Source organism: Natrix helvetica (assembly GCF_964273705.1).
Source record: "Natrix helvetica genome assembly, chromosome: 3".
Lineage (NCBI taxonomy): Eukaryota > Metazoa > Chordata > Lepidosauria > Squamata > Natricidae > Natrix > Natrix helvetica.
The window spans coordinates 92798349-92822603 of NC_138549.1; the positions used below are offsets into that span (position 1 = coordinate 92798349).

A 24255-nucleotide genomic window follows, 5' to 3' on the forward strand; every position below is an offset into this window, starting at 1 on the left:
GGTAAGGCAGCAATTATCTATCAGTTCAATCTATCTTACAAAGTTATTGTTGTAAGAAAAAAATAGGAACAGCTAGTGTTATGTATGGTTCCTTAAGTTCCTAAATCAAAAACAGGTTATAAATATAAAAAATAGCATTATAAGCACTATTGTTTAATTAAGTACATATAAACCAGGAAATTAAAACATGTCATTGTTCACAGTAATACATTAGAGGAAAATTCTCTATAAACTCACTAGTAGGGCAGAGGAAGTTTTCCAAATTAAATTTTTAATATTTCGGTTCCTCACATCAAGTTTTTTTAATATTCAGCAACAAATCACTTTATGGAAGATGCAAGAGTGTTAATAAGCATGTATATATATAAGCCAATTTGATGTGGCGGTTAAGGTGCTATCATGGAAACCAGGAGTCATTAAAGCCATCTGAGTGACTTTGGACAAGTCACTCTTTTGCCAGCCCCTTTTACCTCACAGGGTTGTTGTGGAGAAAATGATGTAGAAGGAGGAAGGAATATTGGGTGTCTTCACCACCTTAAGTTATTTATAAAAATAATAAAGGTGGACTTTTAAGAAATCAAATATATAAATATAATACGATCTTAGTGACTTTGGCTCTTTAATAACCAAGTTGTGTGAATGTAGCCCACAGAGTTGGGCAAGTCTAGAAAATGGGTTTGAGCAAATCATGCTTAAATTAATCATGGGTAGGCAAACTCAGAATCACTTTGTGTAGTGGTTAACACAAGGCTACAAACTGGGAGATTGTGAATTTTTGTTCCACATTAGATACAAATGCCATCTGCGTTATTTTTGGACAATCACTGTCTTTTAGCCCTAGAAAGCAGGCAATGGAAAACTACTTCTGAAAAAAAATCATGCCAGAAAAATTTGAGAGACTAGTCCAGGAAGTTGCCAGGAGTAAAAAAAAAACTGGCTCAGATACATGTGCATGCACACACAAAGCAAACTCAGTTGTTGCCTTAAAATAGATTTCTTTTTCTCGTTCTGCTGCTTTTGCTTTCATATGAATATTAGGTACTTTACTATTGCTACGATTATTTACAGGAAGCAAGAGACAGAGCGGGTTAGGGTTAGAAGGTGGGAAACGGTGACAGCTGCAACCTCTTTGCTGCTTGAACGCCGACCCCATTGAAATCGATGGGATCTATTCACGACGGAATCTTCTTGGGGGATCAGGCAGCGCAAATCTAGACGTGGTTTATCCCAACAGCAACTTTGATCGAGGAGGTCCACCTCTCCTGTCACCGCACTCAAAACCATTTGCATCGCCCCCTGCTTAAAAGCAGCTTGAGGGAGCCGAGGCGAGGCGGGGCTTTCCATTTTCCCAACAGAAGAGGGGGGGACGCGGTAAGAAACGAAGCCTCTTCTTTCAGGCCGTGCTTCAGGCCTGGCTCACTACTCCACGGGGAGATCCCCCCCTCCTCATTTGCGGTTACCACACGGAGCACGTGAAAGCCCCAAAGCCGCCTTTAACTGTAATTGCTCCCCTCTCGCAGTCAGCTTGCCCTCCCCCTTTTTAGATGGTGAGTGGATTGCTCCGTCTCAGCTTTGCTGCAGCGCCCTCCGGTTCAGTATTTTGGTGGCCTCTGGCGAGCATCAGAGCAGAAAGTGCTGCCGGAGAAGGACGGGTTGGAAGGCGATCCGCGGAAGAGGGTCTTTCATTGGACTGGGCTGTCGACCTCCTGTAGCCGAGAGCAGCCTGTTGGAACATCACGACCCCGCAGAAAGCCACATCCTCGCATGGGGGGGCGGTACTTGCTGCTGGCAGGTAATTTCTAGACGTGATTTCCCCATAGTCTTGTCTCCGACCTCTCTGTATGTGTATGTGTGTGTGGAGCTATCCAGTGCATCTTATTCCAGAGTAAAGCACAAGAGATGCTTTGGCAGCTGTCTAGCTTAACACACACACATAACACACACACACACACACACACACACACACACACACACACGAGTGAAATTGATGCTGCACCACTGGGAGGGAGGGTGTCATATGAGGATGAGGGGATGGTGGAGGCAGCTGCTGCTGCTAGTGATTCAGCATCGTTCCTTGCAAAAAGGAGATGAAATACAAAGGCTTTCCTTTTGGTTGCCCATGCCAATGAGGATCTCCAGACCTCCAATGAAGAGCTGGACCTTCAACTCTGGAGGCAGTGGTCGCTTCTGGCATGTTGCCAAAGATGTTGTTCATAGTCTCCTTTTCCAGCTGCTCCTGGGGGGGTGGGAGGATGACTTCTGTTTTTGTTTCCTACTTTCAAGAGCTTTTCGTTCCAACTCCTTTCCAAGGTATCGTTGGAATAATGGAATAAATATGTATCCGTATGAAATGAAAAGAAGGACATTCTCTTGGAACATTCCCTGTCATTCTCAAAGTCACTTGACCCCCAGCTACAGGAATGGGAGCCCATATAAAGTAAATTCAGGCCTGGATGTGATAATATGACTGATGAATTCGGGTTGATTCTGTAATCCAAGAGAGAGGATATCAGATCAGTATGAAGGCACTTAGCTTCAGTGCTGTGGTTTAGTAGAATATAAAATGGAAAGCGTCATTCTGACATGGGCGTCTGTGTAATGGAAAGATAATGTAAAATATCTTATATGTATAAGAAATGACGATGTGACTGTACACTTTCTCTTCTTCTGTTGATAGACAAGTCATATGCAAAAGTCAGAAAATGATGTAGGATAAATGGATGCCCCACAATCACTGACCTGAAAGAATAAAAAGAATCCTATATAAAAGACTGTCTTTTGTTGAGAAAAATCTTTCTCCGTATAAATCCTTCTCTGAATAAATTGATTCATCTTAAAAATGATTCTTATGAGGTTCATAGAGCTGGAAGGAGCACATCTAACCCCGGGCTCAAGATAGGAAGCCAGATTAAACTAATCAACCTTTCACAAATACATCCACTTTAGGGGAGTCTATCACCTTTCTAACTAATTTATTCCAATATGAAACTTCTGTTTTTGTTAGGAAATTATGTCTAATATTCAGTCAGATCTGCTTTCCTGTAACTTGCCCGTGTTTCTATGTCCTGCATTCAAGGACAAAAGAAAGCAGATCTTTAGGATATCCTTTCAGTTCGTGAATCTATTGCATCCCTGCTTCATTATAATTAGATAATGGATGAGAAATTCTGTGCAAATGTGAAGTATATCGGATGTATAATTAGATGTGTAAAAACTTTGTAGATGAAAAAATTGTTAAAATCCCCCCCCCCCCCATCTCTGAGTTCCTGGTCAGTCAGTGTAATGAAGCAGGTGAAATAATTCTTTAGAGGACAAATGGGTTAATTATCAGCAAATGACTTCTACATTGTGAGTGGAGAAGTGTCAGCTGATTATGTAGCAGGATGTTATTTTAAGAGGTGGGAAATTTAGGGCAGAGATGTGCTATTTTAAAAACACTGTGAAAAAAAAGTTATTTTCAGAAGGCTTTATGGAGCATTACATTTAGAGAAAATGTACTAGTTTGAATATTTAAAGTATGAATATCCCTTTTCTCCTTTTTTCTCAAAAACTGCTGCTTCCGAGCTGTGTTCAGCTTCTTAGGCAAACAGGAAGATAATCTTTATTTTCTGACACTCACTGTATAGTCCTTAATACGTTGGGATTGAATTTATAATAGGGGTATCACATTTGGACTGCCAACATTCTTTATCTTTATCTTCTTGCTACCAAATAGGGATGGTATGGATTTTTGTAGCCAAGATCTATTCTTAGTTTTTAGTTTTGAAACATGCTGAATTCAGATAATGTGCTTTGAAAAGACAAAATAATTACTTGGTTGCTCTTTAGTCTGTACAGCATGTAATTTCTGAAGTATTTGTTTTGTTTATCCTTACAATAGCTATGAACAGAAGATTATAAAGAAACAAGCAGCAAGGTTATTTGTTGTTTTCTGAACAAATAATGAAGCAGACTATGTTGAGGTTGATTCCATCTCTTTCAGGTCATTTCTCCCTTGATATTTTTCATCTTTCCCTGGTCATAATTTATCCTTTAAAGCACATACTGGGCAGAGGTAGAACATCTCTAGGCTCCCTAATGAAGTTCAGCACTTCAGTGTCTACATCTAGTGGATGTATTGTCAGTTGTTGTCAGCAATATCTGAACATACACAGATTTACAGGTAGTCCTTGACTTGTGACCACAATTGAGCCCAAAGTTTCTGTTGCTAAGGCAGACAATTGTTAAGTGAGTGTTTGCCCCATTTTACAACCTTGCTTGCCACAGTTGCTGAGTGAATTACTGCAATTGTTAAGTTAGCACTAGGGTTGTTAAGTGAATCTGGCTTCCCCATTGACTTTGTTTGTAAGAAGGTCACATAACGTGATCACATGACCCTGAAACATTGCTAGTGTCATTAAATACATGCCAGTTGCCAAGCTTCCAAATTTGGTTCCTGTGATCACAGAGATGATGCAACGGTCATAAATTAAAATATGGTCATAAGTCACTTTTTTCAGTGCCGTTGTAACTTTGAATGATCACTGAACAAATGGTTGTAAGTTGAGGACTACCTGTATATCTGTGTAATATGTAGATCAAAGTATTTGTGAATACTGATGTTTATGGGATTAATTTGTTTGTGATGGTTGTGATCTTTCTGTTGCACATGTGCTTTTTTCAGTTCCAAGGGTCTTACCATTTGAGCTGAAGAGACAAAATACCTTGCTTTGATGTTTCCATTTAAGGACTGGTATTCTTTCAAGTAACTTAAGTAATATATAAAATGCTTGAGAGAGGAAACTGTCTTGTATATATGGTTCCAATTATACAACTAAACCAAACTATACTCACTTGAAAGAATTATGTATTCATCCTTGTTTTTCTTTAACCTCGATATTAACTGTGTATTTTTTCCCCTATTTTTCCCATTCCCTGTTGTGGCCCACCAGCGGCCAGCAGAGCCGGATGGAGGAGGTTGGGGAGGAAATGGGGCAGTTTTGGAGTCTGGGGAAGGGTCTGATGAGGGCTCTGTGTCGGAGGCAGAGAGGGGGCCCGAGCCATATACCAGTTATCAGTTGCCTTCAGAGTCAGAGTCAGACGTCAGTGAGGCAGACGAACAGCTGGAGCTTGTCCCAGTGTGCGCATACGCAGAGTTGGCAGATGAAGGAAACAGCTAAAGAACAGGAATTGATTTGGGAGTAAGGCCACAGGTGGACAATGAATGGCCCCTCCCAGAGGAAATAAAATAGGAGCGAAAGGGGAGTGGAGTTTGCAGGAGACAATTAGTTTGTTTAATTGGTTCATGACTGAGTTTTGCAGTTATCGGCCTTTCAGCTCTCCAAGCCAGAGAAGGTCTTTGACTGTAAATTTTCCCTTGAAAGACTTTGCTGGATGTGAATGATCAGAATTCACAGTAAATTAATAAAAGAGGTTTTTGATAGGACAAGGAATTTGCTTCATGCTCTTGGAAAGCCTAGGTCAGAACATACCCTTTCTTTGTTGTTTTTATGTGTGCTTCTATTTGATTGTAAGCCCTTGAGACAAGAGCCGTTTTTTTGGTAAACCATCATGTACAGAATAGGTATCCTCCCCCAATTAAAAAACAGCATGTATTCCTCAGGGGAGATAGCAAGAAAAGGCACTCAGCTGAAAATAGCTGAGAAAACCTCTATGGTGTACCTATTCCAAATGTAATTTCTTAAGTCCACCATATTTTAGCTGAAGATTTTCTCAGAAACTATTTTTTTGTATTCACCATTATAACATAGCTTTGAAGCTAAAGGCTACTTTTCTGTTTAAGCCAGTCTGTTGTTCCTTGCTCTGAGCTTGTTCTGATGGTGCTGTTTGACTTCTTACATTGAAGATACTTCTTAAAGCTGCTTCACCTGTGTTAGTGCTTTCCCCCCTTATTTCATTTACTAATTGATTTTGATGCTTCAATAAGAAAAAGGAAGTCCATATAATTGATTGCCCATAATGGAATCAGATTCATGTATGACTCTATCCTTACAGCAGATTTTGTTAGAGTGTCTTGTTGATTGGATCTATGTCATTATTCCTCCTTAACTGTAGATTGCTGAGGCTCATGTTAGTATGAAATTGAAGTTAACAATTGATCCAATTTCTTCCCTTTACTTATGGTACTTGTTCAGGCTCTTATCATGCAACTAGCCTGCTTTATTTCCTGAATTTAATCAAGGAAAAGGTCTAGATTCCCTTCTTCTATGTTTGTAAACTTCCACATTTTCTCAAAAATTTTATCATTTGCCTCTTGAAACTTAGGTAGTTAAAGAGGTAAAGGTGGAATTTGAATAGCTCTGCAGTGATTCTTTACCAATAATGGGAAGAGGCCTCCATCTGGTGGTAGTCTTTGTCTAAAGTTGCTTTTCTTCATTTTCATTCTACACCTTCTTTCTGAAGTTCAGCAATTTCAGCAAAACAACAGCGATATCTTTTTCCCAGACCTTGAAATGGATTTCAGGATAGTTAATACTTGTCCTAAAATTCTGTTTAATTTAGATCCTTTCCTTTTTCTATGTTCATGTGGCTTTCAACATGAATTATATTCAGAATGAGTACATGCTATATTGGGGATTGAGGAAACTTTGAATAAAATTTAATACCAATTTTCATTTTAGTGAGACTCTGAATATTATATCACTTACAACTAAGATGCTTTGGAAAGACGTAAAGAACATTTTCAAAGCAACTTAGTTGCCAACAGATATCATAAACCAATGAAAAATGGAGATTAAGATTTACTTGTATTTTTAAAAAGCAAATAGTCTTTATTGATGCTCTTTCCAGAGGCATATATGTATTACTATAAATAGTCAGAGAAGGAAAGAATAGTCTCTTCCTGAGATATATTGTGACAAATATAATTACAGTAATAAAGCATACTTAACTAAACGCTGGGATTATGGAAAATGTCTAAATAAGCTTTTTTATGGATTGTTAACCATAACATGACTCAGGATTCTAAACTGTAAAGAATATAATACAGATTTTGAGCTGGTTTGCAGCTAAAGAAATATGTTATAATTTCTAGTCTACACTTTAGACTAGCAATGGCGAAACTTTTTTGGCTCCCGTGCCATAAGCAGGGGGAGCACAAGAGGGTCGTGCGTGGGAATGCCGCACCCATAATGCAATGCCTGACCCCCCCAGTGCGCATGCTTTTTTCGCCCTCCCCAGGCTCCAGAGGCTTTATAGGAGCTTGGGGAGGGCGAAAACAACCTCCCCCCCCTGGAACCCCTCCAGAGGCTTCAAAAGCTTCCCTGAAGGCTCTGGAGGACTAAAAACGACCCTATGAGCAAACTGGAAGTCACTTCCGGTTTGCTCGTTGAGTCGCTTTTCGTCCTCCGGAGTCTTCAGGAAAGCCTCCGGAAGGCTCCAGAACACTCCGGAGGGCTTAAACCAGCCCTATGAGCAAACCGGAAGTCCATTCCTGAACTTCCGGTTTGCCCGTAGGGCCAGTTTTTTGCACTCCGAAGCCTTCAGGGAAGCTCCTGAAGTCTCTGGAGGGCCTCGGGGGCGGGGAGGAGGCTGTTTTTGCCCTCCCCAGGCTCCTATAAAGCCTCTGGAAGCTGGGGAGGGTGAAAAATGGCTTTAAAAAAGGCTGAACTCAGCTGGCCAGCGCGCGCATGTGCACTGGCCAGCTGACGGTAAAGCCTCACGTGCCGTGACAAATGGCTCCGCGTGCCACCTATGGCACGTGTGCCATAGGTTCGCCATCCCAGCCTTAGACTAACAAATTACAGAACATTCATGGTTTCTTTAGTCATTCCTGCTGGCAGCAAGTCAGCAAAGTGATGGTGCTATTCGTTATCAGGTCACAATTCTTGGTACTTCTTGTAAATGTGGTCTATGTGTCAGTGTCTTCTAGAAATTGCTACTCTGGTCCTTCCTTAGGCATGAAAAACTGCTGGGTAACTTTGGCCAGTCATCTCAACCTAACTCATCTCACAAGGGGAATGATAGAACGTCAATTTCTCTAGAACTCAGTCCATGCAGCATTCCAGAAAAAAAAGCCATTTGATTTCATAATTATTGAATTAATAGCCTCCAAGATCTTGTTTGGTTTCATCTTTGTTTGACCTTGGTTTATTATTTGTTTTCAAGGACAAAGAAAGTTGCTAGCCAGTAGTTACGTACTCTTGTTGATGTTATTTGATCAACACGACTAGCGCAAGTGAGCCAACCACAATAATTACATATTTTGCACAATCTGCTAATGGTAATTAAAAACATGCAAGCATTTGTTGAAAGAACCAGAGTAACGTTCTAAGATTTAGTAGATTGGTTTATATTGAATATGAAGCTATGGTAATTACAAGCCATTATTTTAGAAACATATATGAAAAATGCATTATTGAAATCTCTACCCAGTTGATCCGGATACTGTATGTACCCCAGGACTTTCTTTTAGATCTTCTCATGAGACCATCAATTCCGAGATCAGCAGTTTTGCTTATTTAGTAACATCTAGTAGTAATATGCTATGCAACCCTGCTTCCATTTTCTGGTCTCATTTATTTTTAACTGCTTGGGTACAGAGAAAAGAATGTATCAACACAAAGATTCTGTATGTATTTTATAAAAATAGGCTATAGTTCCTTTTTTGCCCACCATAACTGATAAAATCTCATGTCCAAATAGATTTTGTTGACAGCAGAGAAATTTGCTCTGGCATTTTTCATCCTGAAAACTTTTATTAAGCAAGAGCTTAGTTACATGAATGTCGCTAAACTCAGTTACATGAATATTAATCAACAACTCAATACCTGTGAATATTGGACAGGTATATCATCTAGAATGCATTTGAAGGTATTGTTGTGAATGTAGAACCCACTATTGGGCAAAATCTTTTTAGCAAGCAAAAAAAGAATGAGGGTATAGATTGGTTTACAGGAAATACTTGTTTATTTGTAACCTCTAAATGTGACTCAGTTAATAAATATGATTTGTTTGGAATCTGTGAAATCATAGATTGACCTGAATTGGGAAATATGCATTTATTAAAGCATTTATACCTTGCTTTTATGTCTCAAAAGTGAGTGAAATAATCCCTGCTCTCAGGCATATAAAGATGCATAACCCTGTAGATGACTTTGACAGAAATATGCAAGAACCAATTATTTACTTATATATATCCTGCCTTTATTATTTTTATAATTAATTCAAGATGGTGGACATAATACCCTTTTTTCCTCCTTTCCCCAAAGAACAACTCGGTGAGTTAAGTTGGGCTGAGATAGAGTAATTGGCCCAAGGTCACCCAGCAGGCTTTCATGCCTAAAGCAGGACTACAACTCACAATCTTCTGATTTCAAGGACAGCACCTTCCTCACTACACCAAAATCCCATTACCTAAGCAAAGGGGGCTAACATTCTTTAGGTCCTGGGAAATGAGAAACCTTTAGACAGAAGTCTCTCTGATTCTCAGGGTTATAAGAAGGGAATTATAATACAGACTTGTAAGATTCTGCTATTACACCCAATCTCAATAAAACATCCTCTCAATCTTTCTGTGGAGTGGATTACCTAGTCTGGTCTACTTTGTGGGAGTGAAAAACCCAGAAGGAAAAAAAGAATACATGGGCATCAGTTGTGATGGAATTCTCCCATTCCCAGTGTATTGAATTATATTACTCTTTCTTACAGGATAGCTGGCTCTGATGGGCTTGGTAAGAACAGAAGAAGGGCAATTCTTCAGCCTTTGCTGCTGCTTCTCTTCCTTGTAGGACATTTGGTCCTGTAAGTAAATGAAGATATACCTTGTGACCCATTTCCCCATCTTTTTTACCACTCCTTTCTGTTCTCATCGCATTTGAACCTCAACCAATTATGCCTCATGTTAATTAGTATCCAGCTATCTCCAAACTTGGAAAATATAGTAGTTGCTGACAACTGGTGCTTAATGGGGCTATGGAGGCAGAGGGCAGGACGAGAAATTATAGGTGAAGCCAGGGAAATTGTGGGGTGGCAAATATTTTCAGTTTTTATATCTTGCTCTCTTGTAAAGCTTGAAAGATACTTACGTTATATATTTTAATAACTTTGTTTTTTAAATAAACATACAAATAGCCCCACACACACATTGGAATCCTCCAGTTAACTTTAATGTTCACTTTTTATATAGGAAGATGGCTTCTTGTTTCTTTTATCTGGCCAACAGGATAATGTCCTACAACTAAAGTTGGGACTTTCCTTAGTCATTGATTTTACAATGCATAAGCCCATTTTCTGGCAAGGGGTTCCTCAGAAAATTATCAATCTGTTATGTTGCTAAGAATGCCTATTCTGCTCCACCAAAAAATATTCTGTGGTAGTATCATCCAATATTGAGGCAACCAAATTGTGTTCAGATCACTCCTGAGGATCATGCTAAATAGTGAAAGTACTTCTTTGCAAGTGGAGAACCTGGCTTGTTAAACAAAAAAGAAAGCTGTTTTATATTTTATCTGAAGAAAAGGGTATCCATCAGTTGCTTCACTGAGGTTCTGTTAGGTTGGGTTGAAACGATATAAAGGAGATATCAAATCACTACCAAGCCAATTGTTGTAGTCCTGAGGGGCTCTTATTGCCACCATTCCCCTTGTTTCCCAGCTCTAGCAGCAGCTGCTACTTCATTCCTAAGAAGCCTTCTTGCCATTTTGATGACAATTAGAATTCGTCCTTGTGCCCTGGTCATGTGCTTCATTTGGTTTGTGGCAGTATTTCTCAACCTGAGCAATTTTAAGGTGTGTGATCTTCCCTTCCCAGAATACTCAGCCACCATGACCTATGGGATTCATCCTCTTCCAAGGGTGACTGCAGAAAAATGTGTGTCTGTCTCTCTATGTAAAAAAGTACAGATGTGAGTTACAACTGGGTGATCAAAGCTCGGCTTTTTAGGTGGGGTACATTCTGTGGTCAGGTTCACCATCTTGACACTTTTTTACATATACGCTCCATAGATGCCCGTCAGGCAGGGAGAGGGCAATTTGACCCTCATCTTCTCCTCAGCAGCCAGTCAGTAAACAAAGAAGGAACTTGTGCAGCTTTCACACCCTACCATGAGACAGCAGCTGCTTCTCCTAAATTACATTTATTTCTAACCCGGTCATTGTCCTAGTCATGTGAACTGATGCTCACATCTCCCACTCTTTTCAGCCCACTGTCTCCAAAGCTTTTCAGTGGGCCAACTTGTAACTCACCAGGCCTGCCTAGTGCTAAGCTTCCTCTCATTGGCCATCCATTCTTGTTCATAGTTGATAGGAATAAAAGCCCACAGAGTCCCTAGTACAGGTAGTCTTCATTTAAATGACTACCTCGTTTAGTGACTATGCACAGTTCACCCAGTTCTAAGAGGAGCAACTTAGAACTAAGGAGAAATTTCCTGACAGTTAGAACAATTAATCAGTGGAACAACTTCCTCCAGAAGTTGTAAATGCCCCAACACTGGAAGTTTTAAAGAAGAGATTAGATAACCATTTGTCTGAAGTTGTGTAAGGTTTCCTGCCTAAGCATGGGGTTGGACTAGAAGACCCATAAGGTCCCTTCCAGATCTGTTATTCTATTCAGTGACAAAAATGTAACTTTGCAACCAATCCTCATGTTTCAGACTTTTGCAGGTCTGTAAATAAAGGAAAGCTGAAGGAAGTGAATGCTTTGTTTAACAACTGAGCTGCTAGTACCAGTTGTAGACACTAAACAAGGACAACTGTACTATCCTTGTCTGTAACTCATGCTTAAGGAGGAAGTAAGAAGCAAAGTGATCCAGCAATTTAATCATTTGTTTATTTGGACATTTGTTTATCTGGAATTGCTCCATTCAGCAGCCACCAAGCTAGTTAGTTTAGTTTAGTTTATTTAATTTATAGACCGCCCCCTCTCCCCGTAGGGACTCGGGGCGGTGTACAGACCATTCATAATCAAAACAATAAAAATGACATAAGACATAAGACATGAAACATAAACAACTCACACACACGGTCTGTTATAAAATCCCAAAACCAATTTAAATATTAAGAACAATTTTAAAACCCGTTAAAACCCCAATATAAAATTTAAAAAGCCATCCAGGAAGGTTTGAATAGGTGTTAAATGCAGTTACGATTATGGTTGTAATTAGGCCAGACCTGCTACTCGAAACAAGAAATGTCCAGTTAAGCACAAAACAGCCTTTGCACCCTGAGTAGAAAGAGCAGCTGCTCATAATGTCTATGGGTGGGAGGACGGGTCTGGTTAGGAGGCTGCTTTTTTTCTAGGCTTTGTTTTTTGATTCCATTCTATATTTTTAAACACAGCGAGAAGACAAATGGTCCTTCCTGGCTTGGAACAATTGCAAAGGACTAGAAAGTCAGAAGGAGGAAGTCAGGGAAGCCTAATTAGAGGCAAATGATTAGGTTTCTCAAAGGCATACAGGATATAATTAGCGGAAGACACTGTGTGTGTGTGTGTGTGTGTGAGAGAGAGAGAGAGAGAGAGAGAGAGAGAGAGAGAGAGAGAGAGAGAGAGAGAGAGAGAGAGAGAGAGAGAGAGAGAGAGAGAGAGAGAGAGAGAGAGAGAGAGAAGCAAGCATTTTGGGACATTGCCTCCGGACTCTTTTTTCCTTTGAAATTTTCAGACAAACATATATAAAATAAAAATGAACAACTCATTACACATGAAGAAAAAAAGGACCCCCCCAATAAATAAAGATTTAGAAAAAAACCCCCATGTTTAACTACAAATATATTCCAAGTGCATCTCATTTTAAACATATTTGAAAGCAGGGGTGGAATTCTACCAGTTTGTACTGTTTTGGGCGAACTGGTAGCTCCAACTATCAGCTGGGAGCGAACTGGTTCCCTATGACTTTCAGCTGGGCCCGCCTGCGCTATACTCACCTATATTCCCTTTTCTGAAGCCCAGCCAAGAGGTGCGGCAGAGTGGATTGGCGCACCTCAGCTATTTTCCTCCCCCAGCAGTAATGATGATTTATCTGTAAACTGCACACCTGTGTGAAGTGCGCACTCAGCGAACCGGTTGTTAAACCAGTAGGATCCGGCCCGTTTGAAAGGATATTGTTCATGAACCATGTCCATTTTTTCTTCTCAAAGGAAGAGATTAATGTGGCATTTGCTGATTGACAGAATTTGCAATTTTCTAAAAATTTGCTAGCTCATCTCTAACATCCTTTATAGTTTGAGTATAGTTTTTTCCCTATCTTCTAAGGATTTAACTTTTTATTATACCTATTCTGGTTTTTCTCCAGATTGTATAAATATTTTGCTCTCTTGACCCATGTATATCTATTCTAAATTAGTGAAAGCAAGTATGCAGATTTTTTTGAAACATGATTTTAATTTTGTTTAGAGTTTGTTTTTGTCCTAATAACCCCATTTTCAAATTTGGGATATGCAGGATGGATTAAGATGCCAAAGCCAATTTTAGTCATGATGCATCAAGAAATAGTGTGAAAGTCATGTATGTTTCTTTTTCTCTTTTATGCATTTTTTTTAAATGAAAGATTTTGATTACAATAGTAAAAAACCACCTAATGCAAACTAAACCTAAAAAAAAGTAGCAAGAACCAATAAAAAGTAAAAAAAAAAGAAAAAAAAGAATATGCTAAAGAAAAATAAAATTATATAAAGGAGTGACATCCAACCCTCATTACAACAAATATAAATTTAATAACTCTTCACCCCACAGAAAGTTACAGATGAATACCTCTTCATTCCCATATCTTATCCTTTATTTACAAATAGTCCCCGACTTATAACCATTCAGTGACTTCTCGAAGCTCTTAACTTTGCTAAACCAATGGTGTTCCTCCGAGTTTTTATTTTTTCTGTCCCAGTTCCCAATTCTTCCATGCCCTATCATTCTAATTTGTCACTACTGTTTAACTGAAAGAGGTAGGGGAAGTAGCAAAGATGATATCCAGTCCACATGGGTTAGTGTGAGTTAATTAATTCAAGTTGTACAAATGAAAGCACTTACTATGCTTATCATACACATTTGAATAAAAGGGTAATGTTGTGTTTGAGATTGACAGTCATTCTGTCAACCTCAAAATGCTTTGGTGGGAAATTGTCCCTCCTTTTTTAAACCACATAGGTTCCTTTGAGAATTGACAAATATGGCTGTTCCGTGTTATTTTAAAATATGTATTTAGCCCATATACTTTTAGATAAATACCAACTTGCATTAACTTAGAGAACAAAAGGTTGGATGTTGCTTCAAAACAAATATCAGAACAGGATGGAAAATACAAAGCTTGAGTTTCTAAGTGTCATCTGGTGGTTGATTTTCTTTGTGAAAGATTAAGAACTAATTGTAGGTTTGTAACTTGATATGTGTGATATAATTTCATATGGTTTTTCTGATCCTCCCCTTACATGGATATAGTTTTTTTTTTCTTTAGCCTTAAAGCCAACCATTATATACTTACATGTTTCATTTAAAATTATTAAAAATGCAGGATTTGGATCTAACGTAACAGTCAATATAGTGGTTTTTAAAATCTTTTCTGCCTAATAATGTCATAAGGAAATGTAAATGCATTTGGCTTAAATTCAAAAGTTCTCTTTCCCCGATTACAGTCTCTCTATAAGATTATGTCAGAGTTTACTGCAAATGAGATAAATAAATTAAAAAAAAACTATTCTTCATCTGCCCCTTCATCAAATTTTAAGATGTCTTCAAAGAAATTTTCTGAAAATCTGAATCCTGAAAACTGATCTTCAAGGAATGCTTTGTAATTGGTACATTTTTCTACTTAAATACAGGCCCCTCTGGGTCGCCCCCCCCTCTTAAATCTGGGTTTTGCTTCAATCTTGAACTGAAATGGTATGAAAAGAAGATTGGCTTGGAAAGCCTCTTAAATTCCTTGACTGTGTGTAGCTCTCCGATTACAGCATCCCAGAGATAATGCCATCCTTGCCTAATGAGGGAGGTAAGCTACCATATTACAGAAACCTTTATACTTTGGGTTTAACAAGCAATTTATGGGCAGTTCAGATATTACGTATTCTATTCAGTCCTGGCAATACCACATGCATGATTAGATAATGGACCTTCACGTATAATTCCATTCTGGGTCGTGCTGCTTCTCTATATTTTTAAAAAAAGACACAGGGAATTTGGTGGGGGCACAGGAAAAGATTTTAAGTACTTATCAAGCTACTTCCATATTGGGACCATGCAGTGCTGGTATTCCAGTGGTGGGTTCCGGATCCCGGTGCAACCGGTACGGTCCAATGGGGCCCGGTGTCCACCACATGAAATTGTCTGTGACGCTCCGCGACGTCTCTGCAATGCTTCAGCAGCTTGGCGGAGCGTCGCGCAGGCGCTGCACGCTCCGTGCATGTGAGCGGAACCCCCGAAGAGCTCAAATACAGGTAAGGATGGCGGGCGGGCGGGCGCTCTGGAGCACCGTACCGGAACAGGCATACCGGTCGTAACCCACTACTGTGCTATTCTCTAGGTAACAACTGCTTTGGACACAAAGAAATGTAGTCATAGAACTTGACTGGTTCATTAAAAGAACTGCATCTGCTTTCAGGTTCATTTAGCTGCAGCAGAAACCCAAGGAACAGGTGATGTTTTAATGATTTGCAAGCAAGAGTTGCTTTTGTACTCCCTGTCATTTTAAAATACCACTCTTGAAATAAATCTGAAACATTACACCATATTACCAGTATATGTTTAGGCAGGAGTGTATGTTTACACTGCAGAAAGATCATGTGGTGGTTTAATTGAAATGTTATAATAGGTATTTCAAAAGTTTGTAATCACTTGTTTATCTTTGCTATGTTTTTAGGATCATGCGACAAAATGATTTTCTGTATATTCTCAATCTGCTGAAAAGAGAGTATGATGATGATTTACTATATCCTTTTTTTTAAACAGATAACCAAGGAACCACTTCTTTGACTTTGAGTTCAGGCTTATCTTTCCAAAGCTCAATTAGGAGAAAAGTCAGAGAGAAGAAAAAACATGCGACCATTACTGCGAATATTGCTGGCACAAAATATGAAATTGGTTAGCAAGCTACATATTTTACTTAATTTACATTCAACCCTATGGTAAAATAAAGAAAGATGGATGGAGAATAGAGAGTTGCATAGCCCAAAAAAGCTTTACATGTCAAAATACCATATTTTTCAGAGTATAAGATGCACCAAGGTTTTGAAGAGGCAAATTTAAAAGAAAAGTAGGAAGGTAGATAGAGGGATAGACAGGGAGAGAAAGAGAGAGAAATACAGTAGGTAGGTAGGGAGAGAGAGAATAGTTAGGTAGGTTGGTAGATAAAGGGATAGAGAGAGAGAGAAATAGAGAGAGATGGAGAAATACAGCAGGTAGGGAGGGATACAGAGAGCGTGTGTGTAGGTAGGTAGGTAGGTAGAGGGATAGAGAGAAATAGAGAGAGAGAAATCCAGTAGATAGATAGGTGTTTCTGCTGGCACAGCACTTGATCAATGTAATTCTCATCAATCAGTTAAAGAGCTTTCCAAAAGAAGGAAAAAAAAAGATTTTGCACTCTGCAAACCTCCCCAAAACGGCCCGTTTTTCACCAAAACAGGCCCATTTTTGCTTCAAAAAAAGGCATGAATAGCCTTGGGGGGGGGGGCTTGCAGAGTGCTCCTGGGGGTGGGGTCAAAAACGAGCAAAAACGGGCCCTTTTTGTCAAAAAAAATGCAGGCGTTGCCTTATGGAGGCTTATAGAATGCTGCTGGGGGTTGGGAGGGGGGGAAATGGCCCTTTTTTTTGTTCATTTCTGCCCTCCCCAGCCCCCAGGATTTCTCTGAAAACCTCCATAAGGGTACGCACGGCTATTTTGGTGAGGGGGCGTGGTTCGGGAGGCAAAAAATGCTGTATTCGGTGTATAAGACACACCCAGATTTTCAGCCTCTTTTTTGTGGAAAAAAGGTGCGTCTTATACTCCGAAAAATACGGTATTACATATCAGGATGTTAATGTATTTTTCCATTCTTCCTTGAGAAAGATCAGAGACTCTTGCTTGGGTTTTCATTCAGACTGTGATCACGTGTATGCCTCCATTGCCATACAGTGACACACTCAGAAATTTTAGCCATAGATTAATGTTAAAAGTTAATCTTGATGTTTCAATCCCATCATAAGTGAGTGGTAACTACTTAAAAAAATCTTATTTTGCGGAGTGTTTGGTGCTTTCTGAGTTTGTTTGTTTGCTTGCAAATGTTTCATTACTTGACTAGGCAATATCATCAGTGCTAATGAGTGTGAGGGTTATATACAGTAGCTTGTTGTGCCAATGTCAGTGGGGGTGTGGTTTTCTCCTTGGTAGTTCCTTGATTAGGCTGTTGTTTTCTGTTACCTTAGTCAGATAATGAAATGCTTGCAAGCAAACAACCAAGGGCAAAGAATACCAAGGACTCTACAGTTCAACCCTGATCTACATGTATTCTCTTTTATTAAAATCCTACCCTTCTGCTAGAAAGTGGCATATTTATTAGGAAGTATTTTTTGTCTTGGTAAATTGCTCTAGCAGCTAATCCTAAAGGTGCATTTCATCTCCATAGAACATCTAGCATCTAATATTTTCCAATATTATAATGCATTAAGCTCAGTGTGGTCATTCACATTCACATTAATTTGACACATGAGTTACAAAAGAGAGCACGTTGTTGTTAAACTGGAGCTTAGCATTTCAGCTAGGGAAAATCGTTTTTTTAATTGGGAGGATGATGACGTGCTGTTATAATCTGTCCAGTCAATATCATATTCTTACTATAATCATTTCTAGTGAAAGTATCATTATGAGATACTTCATTATTTAGAAGAATTTTATATAAAATGTGACAGGATTCCTTGACTTTTTTTGTTTGTTTGTTTCACTTTAAGCTCAATGTTAACCATTCAGGGTTGTTGAATATTATTTACTATTCTTCCAGCATTCTGCTTTTGCTTATCTATAGCCGTAATCACTTACGTTTTGTTGATTTTTCAGTTGGCATAAATGAAGAAAAGTACAAATATTGCCTGTTAACACAAAGCAATTAACCAAGAAGAGAATGAATTACATCTTGTATTTTCCATTATGTAAATTTAGTTAGAAAAGCAACAACTAAGAAACATTTATAAAGTGAATTCTTGTCAGAGTCAACATATTCCTACAGATTGAAGTAAAAATCAATTGAAGGTTTTTAGTAGATTATTTTAAAAGCTAAAAGGTCTTAAGGTTCCTTTTATAAGCCAGTATTTGCTCCTAACCTAATGCACAATCACTATATTTCTACAGTAGAGAATATTAGACTTGTGGAATACAGCTAGTCCCTGATTTATGACCAAAATTGTAACCAGAATTTCTCTTTCTAAAGAGGACAGTTCTTAAGTGAATCGTTTCTAAGTTTACAACTTTGTTTTGCTACTGTTAAGCAAATCATACAGCTGTTAAGCAAATCCCCATTGACTTTGCTTGTTGGAAGCCAGCTGTGAAGGTCACAAATGGTAATCACATGACCCAGATATGCTGCAACCTCATAAATGCATGCCAGTTTCCAAAAACTTGAATTTTGATCAATGTGACTATGAGGATACTGTCCCAGTCAGAAGTGTAAGAACCGGTCATAAGTCACTTTTTTCAGAGTTGTACCTTTGAACAGTCGCCAAACAAATGTTTGTAAGTTGAGAACTACCTGTATTCATATTGTGGGCTGAACAATGCGAGTAATTTTAATAATAAAGTTGTGTGCTAATATTATCTGCTATACATCCAAATCTGGAAAATTAAGGTTAGCTCTCTAGATATTGAGAAATCTAATTGTTTATGTTGATTTTCATGTACCAATTTCTGTTTCGTAGTCCGGGTAGCAATAGAAGAAATGGGATTTGCGAAGACTCGGGATGATGATGAGACCGCAAACCTTATCTGGAGCGACTGTGCTGTGCAGCAAGAAAAAATTGCAGATCTCCAGAACTACCAGGTAAATAAAAACCAGGAAGTGCTGAGACATTGATTAAAGTAGTAAACTGTTATATGTTCAGGATTTCTCTTAGTAGTTCAGGTCAATTATTCCTGGCTCAAAATTGGAAACAAACTATTTTCAACAGATACATTTGGCAGAAGTATAATTCAGCGTTCCAGGCAAATATTTTAGTATCTATAGGTAAAGGTAAAAGTTCCCCTCGCACATATGTACTAGTTGTTCCCGACTCTAGGGGACAGTGTTCATCTCCAATTCAAAGCCGGAGAGCCGCGCTGTCCGAAAACATCTCCGTGGTCATTTGGCTGGCGTGACTAAATGCTAAAGGCGCACGGAACACTGTTACCTTCCCACCAAAGGTGGTTCCTACCTATTTTTCTACTTGCATTTTTTATATGCTTTCGAACTGGCAGAAGCTGGGACAAATAACGGGAGCTCACTCTGGTATGTGGCGCTAGGGATTCGAACTGCCGAACTGCCAACATTTCTGATCGACAAGCTCAGCATCTTAGCCACTGTGCCACCGCATCCCTGGTATCTTATAGCTTAGAAAATTGTTAACCTTATGAAATCGACTAGGTTGGGAAACAGACAACACAAGAAATATTAATATTTTATTGATATAAGTTATTATTATAGGTTAACCAAATTTTAACCTTAGAGCTTTTCTTTCATCCCATTTCTTATATTAAAGAAAGTCAAGGTATGGTTATATTGAGTTTCTTTCTTATCCCTTCCTGTTTTCCCAGACAAGTTCATGTTTTTATAACCACTGCTATGTATCTTTTTCAAGATTATCTCTGTACCCCTCTACAGCAGCAGAGCTCTGTCATATTTCTAGCAGAAATCAAATTGCATGGGCAGTCACAATTGGAACTGAGTTCTACGCATGAGTCAATTTAGAACAGGGTATCACAGATGTTGTTTCACTAGGGACTTGATTTCTGGTGTTTTTATGGACATGGTTATGTTTCCTTGGCAATAGTTCAAAAATGGTTTGTCTTCTTCTAGGATAGTGTCTGAGAGTATGTATGTTTATTTCACTGTCTAGTCCACAGTCCAAATATTATCCTCATCAAGTGATCAAACTGTATTTACCAGTAGTTGGTTTGAGATAACCAATTTTAGCTAGGTATTGCCATCTAACAGGGCAAAGATAAAGACACCATCAATAGAGTTTGCTGGAGTCTTATGCAGATTTATGCTAAAATCTCTTGGCTATATTGATTAGATGTGCTAGACTACCTTAGAGTAATAGTTTAGTCCTGAACAGATCATTACTCTCAAGGAGATCGTCCAAGTTGTCTCATACTTCTCTCTTTGTTATTCGGTTCTCAGTGCAGCACCCTTGCAAATTTGTATACTATTCAGAATCATAAATTTTGAGTTGGGCAGTCTTATAAACTCCACAAGTAAATAAAGTATTCTTATATGTTGTATGAGGCCTCAAGCACGCCAATGATCCTTCAGGGTTACACTTACTAGCTACATTATCTAGTTTTTGTTGTTCCCCTTGTTTGGATGGGGGACTCGTACCAGTGAAATATCTGAACCAAAGCACTTGCCGTGTTAGTATATTGCAATATTCTTACTTCCTTTGCATTCCCGCCCCTCTCTCCAAATCTGATTCCTTTTTTTAAAACAGTAAGAAACAAAGAGCCATTGTGTTCCTAACTGATAGTTTGTTCAGGGACCAAATTCCTAAATTTGGAAGAGAAAAAGAGAAAGATTGTATTATATTAATCACTTTCTATGTAAGATTGCTAAGAAGCCCATACAGATAGTGCTTTCTTTGCGGCCACAATTTGGACAGGCAAGTCTGCCATTAAGCCCCGCAATTGCTAAGTAGAAGATTGTGCGACCATGGTGGGTTTTTACGGTATCACTTCCCATTTGGTCATTAAGCAAGACATCATATGCTCATGACTTTGCAATTTTACTTTCACATCCTCTAACTGCTTGTTGGAAGCTGTTTGTAAAGCACAAGAATGTCAATCTGGGACACTGATGGCTGCAAATGCATGCTGCTTGCAAAGCACCCAAAGCAGTGGTGGGCTGCTGCCGGTTTGGACCGGTTCGGGCGAACTGGTAGTTGCAACCTGCCCCCACCCCGGCGCTATATTGTCCTATTTAGCCTTGTTTTTTATGCCGCACGCATGCGCACAAGGCACATGCGTGAGCAAAGCACATGCATGGAAGGTCGCACGCATGCGTGGATTGCACATGCGCAAGCATGCACTCACAACCAGCAAACTGATTGTTAAGGTAAGTGCAGCTCACCTCTGACCCAAAGCATGCTCAGAAGACTGGTATGTTGCAACGGTCATAAATGTGAGGACTGGATGCAAAGCTATTTGTTTTTTAAACCATTGTAATTTTGAATAGTTGCTAAATGAGAAAGTTGGTTAGTGAGCATTACCTGTACATATTTCTGGTCAATACACTATTTACTAAATGTCTGAAGCTTCAGAACATATTGAGTAATATTATCTTGCACTTAGTTATTGACTCATCTTCAGCTTTAATATGTATCAGCTTTGTATCAGAAATTCCTATCTAATGTGTGTGTTCTGTTTTTTGTTTTTTTTTCTACCAGAGAATCAACCATTTTCCTGGAATGGGGGAAATCTGTAGGAAGGACTTCTTGGCACGAAACATGACTAAGTAATTTGCTTTTTTTCCCTTTTTAAAAAAATAATGGAGAACAGTTGGCTACAATGCAGGTTAAGAAGTTTAAATAGAAATTTAAAATTATTTTACTGGATATCCAAATAGTCATTAGTAGTTCTTGAATGTCATCCAGTTCCTAAAGTCGGTCCTAAAATAAGCTGGTCCTCTACCACGGAGGGTGGTTTTAAGCGTTCTGAAGGCTTCAGGGACCGTCCGAGGCTTCCCTGATGCCTTCGGAGCGCTTAAAACGACCCTCCGAGCAAACCGGAAGTCACTTCCGGTTTGCTCGGAGGGTGGTTTTAAGCACTCCGAAGGCTTCAGGGAAGCCTCTGGACAGTCCCTGAAGCCTCCGGAGGGCCTCCGGGGGGTCGGGGGAGGCTCTTTTCACCCTCCCCAGGCTCCTATAAAGCCCCTGGAGCCTGGGGAGGGCAAAAAAAAAAACATGTAAAAATGGGGGGTGGTCATGCGTTTTGCGCGCATGCGCACTGGGGTGGTCGCGCGTTGCATTATGGGTGCGGCACGCCCGCACTCAACCCCCCTGCGCTCCCCCCACTTGTGGCACGTGAGCCAAAAAAGGTTCGCCATCACTGTCCTAGAGCATGAGGATGGTAGGAATTGGAGAAGGCATATTGACCAACTCTGTGGCTGCCTCTCCAACTCCACTCTTAGACAACCAGAGGTAACTCCTTCACGAGTTAGCCCAGGCCCTACCCAAACAGAGCAGTCCTCAGTCCTTCCACGGCCAGCTCAAGCCCGCAGTGAGCTCTGAGCGAACCGGCTCTAGAAGCTCCAGCTGCAGCCTTTGAAAGGTTCCAGGAGCTTCCACCAAGCGGAGCTGCAGAGCAAACAGGTCCGTCCGACCTGTCCAAGGAAACCCCTCCTACTGAACTGCACAGGTCAGGCAGAGCTACCCAAAAGCCCGCCTACCTGCGTGACTACGTAACAAGTAGGATTGTTCCATCCATGAGGGGAGGGGTGTTAGATACTTGTTCTAACTACACTGTTTTCCACCAAGGTCCTCTGTTCCGGCGGGAACAGAGGTTTAATCCTATTGGTCGAAGGGTCTGACAGCTCCCTATAAAAGGGCTGCTGTCAGACTCAACCTTCGTTGGATTGTTCTCACTTGTTGTACTTAATAAAGAGCTGTTGTTACCATTAAGCCTGTGTGTGCCTATCCATTCATTACCCAATCCAACAAAAACTTTTCTTTTAAGGAATTCTTCAAATATGTCTATCTTATAAACATGCAATCCATATTTATATGCATTTAATTTGAATATCTAATTTGATTTTTACTTTATGTTGCGAGTCGCTAGATGACACCCAACAATTAAATTTACAATCATAAAAATAATTATCCTGAGATAATACCTTGGTTTTGTTTACCAAGGTAGTGGAGGGTTTTTTACCAGCGTATTGAGTAGTATAATTAAACACTCAGGAAGCTGCTTTATACTGTTCTGAGCTATAATCATAGGGTGTATGTTTGTGCGTGTGATAAAACTCTTAATTCTTAAATTTTGTGACTTTTAAAAAAACAGTAATAATAAATAAGTTAGGATTAGTAGATTTTAATGCATTTATTTGAAACATTACTTTAAAAACAGAGTCAAACTGAAAACCAGCAATTTTGCTAGCCAGTTTGGTCTAGTGGTTTAGACACCAGACTAGAAACTAGGAGATTGTGTGTTCTAGTCCCACTCTTAGGTGTGAAAGTTGGCCTGGTGACTTTGGGTCAATCACTTTTGTTCATCCTGACTCACCTCATAGTATTGTTTGTAGAGAGAAAATAGGAGGAGAAAGGAGTATTAGCAGTGGTGGGTTGCAGGTGGTATGCCCTGGTACGAGTGTATCGGAGCCTGCCCGGGTACCGTTCTGGTATGGTGCTCTGGAGGGCCCACCCGAGCTCCTTACCTGTTCTTTAAAGCCTTCGGCGCTTCTGCTCATGCGCATGGTGCGTACAGCGCCTGCGTGATGCTCCGCTGAGCAGCTGGAACGTCATGCAGGCTTGCGGAGGCATCGCTGGCATGTATGATGCATGCGTGCGTGCTGCTCGTGTCCATGTGGATGATGCCGGGCCCGTTCCAACCGTACTGGTTGGAATGGGATCTGGAACCCACCACTGAGTATTAGATATGTTTCCTTCCTTGAGCTATTTATAATAAATAATAAAGGTGGGATAACAATAAATACTTTTCAGTGGTGTGATCTCAGGAGTTTTGGTCAAGGCAATATGGTACAGAAATGGGCTGGCTAGTCATACAACCCATTGCCTGTGGCTTGCCCTTCTCTATCCTAAAGCATAGTATAATAAGAGGAAGCATTTATATCAATACTTTCATTGCTCAGTGAGCAGAAAAAAATGTTCTGACATTAACCACTTTAGTTGTCATTTCAAAAAGAGTATGAACAAGTTAATTGAGCATTACTAATGCCTTAAACCAAGGGAAGACAAGCCTGCAGGAATGCTTCTTTGATACTTGAATTGTCTGTTTTCCAGATTCCTGGAAAAACAGAAGGGGCTCTGTAGAATAGGTTTCTTTTTGTTTCCCCCTGTCCCTTTCATCGATTAGGCCACTTTTGCAGCTTAATGGGATTTCCCCCCACTTTTCTAAATAGAGAACAGATTCAGTTGTATGAAGAAAGCATCCCATAACAGTTT

The 24255-nt window shown here is 39.7% G+C and overlaps 1 protein-coding gene across 4 annotated transcripts in view; it reads left to right on the forward strand.

Annotated features, from left to right (window-relative positions):
• Positions 1-1208: 1208 nt before the first annotated feature.
• The window catches only part of TTLL7 (tubulin tyrosine ligase like 7), an 88873-nt gene continuing 65826 nt past the window's right edge, over positions 1209-24255 (forward strand). Inside the window, exons 1-7 of one of the 4 annotated variants that reach the window (XM_081946622.1) lie at positions 1209-1371; positions 1545-1792; positions 9649-9741; positions 14745-14911; positions 15868-15999; positions 18802-18923; positions 21520-21587. In XM_081946622.1, the coding sequence (XP_081802748.1) occupies positions 14887-14911; positions 15868-15999; positions 18802-18923; positions 21520-21587 (347 nt within the window). In that variant the 5' untranslated portion in view covers positions 1209-1371; positions 1545-1792; positions 9649-9741; positions 14745-14886. Of the gene's footprint in view, positions 1793-9648; positions 9742-14744; positions 14912-15867; positions 16000-18801; positions 18924-20913; positions 21189-21519; positions 21588-24255 lie in introns of those variants that run through there. The other 3 variants (XM_081946621.1, XM_081946623.1, XM_081946624.1) reach the window with 3 other exon arrangements.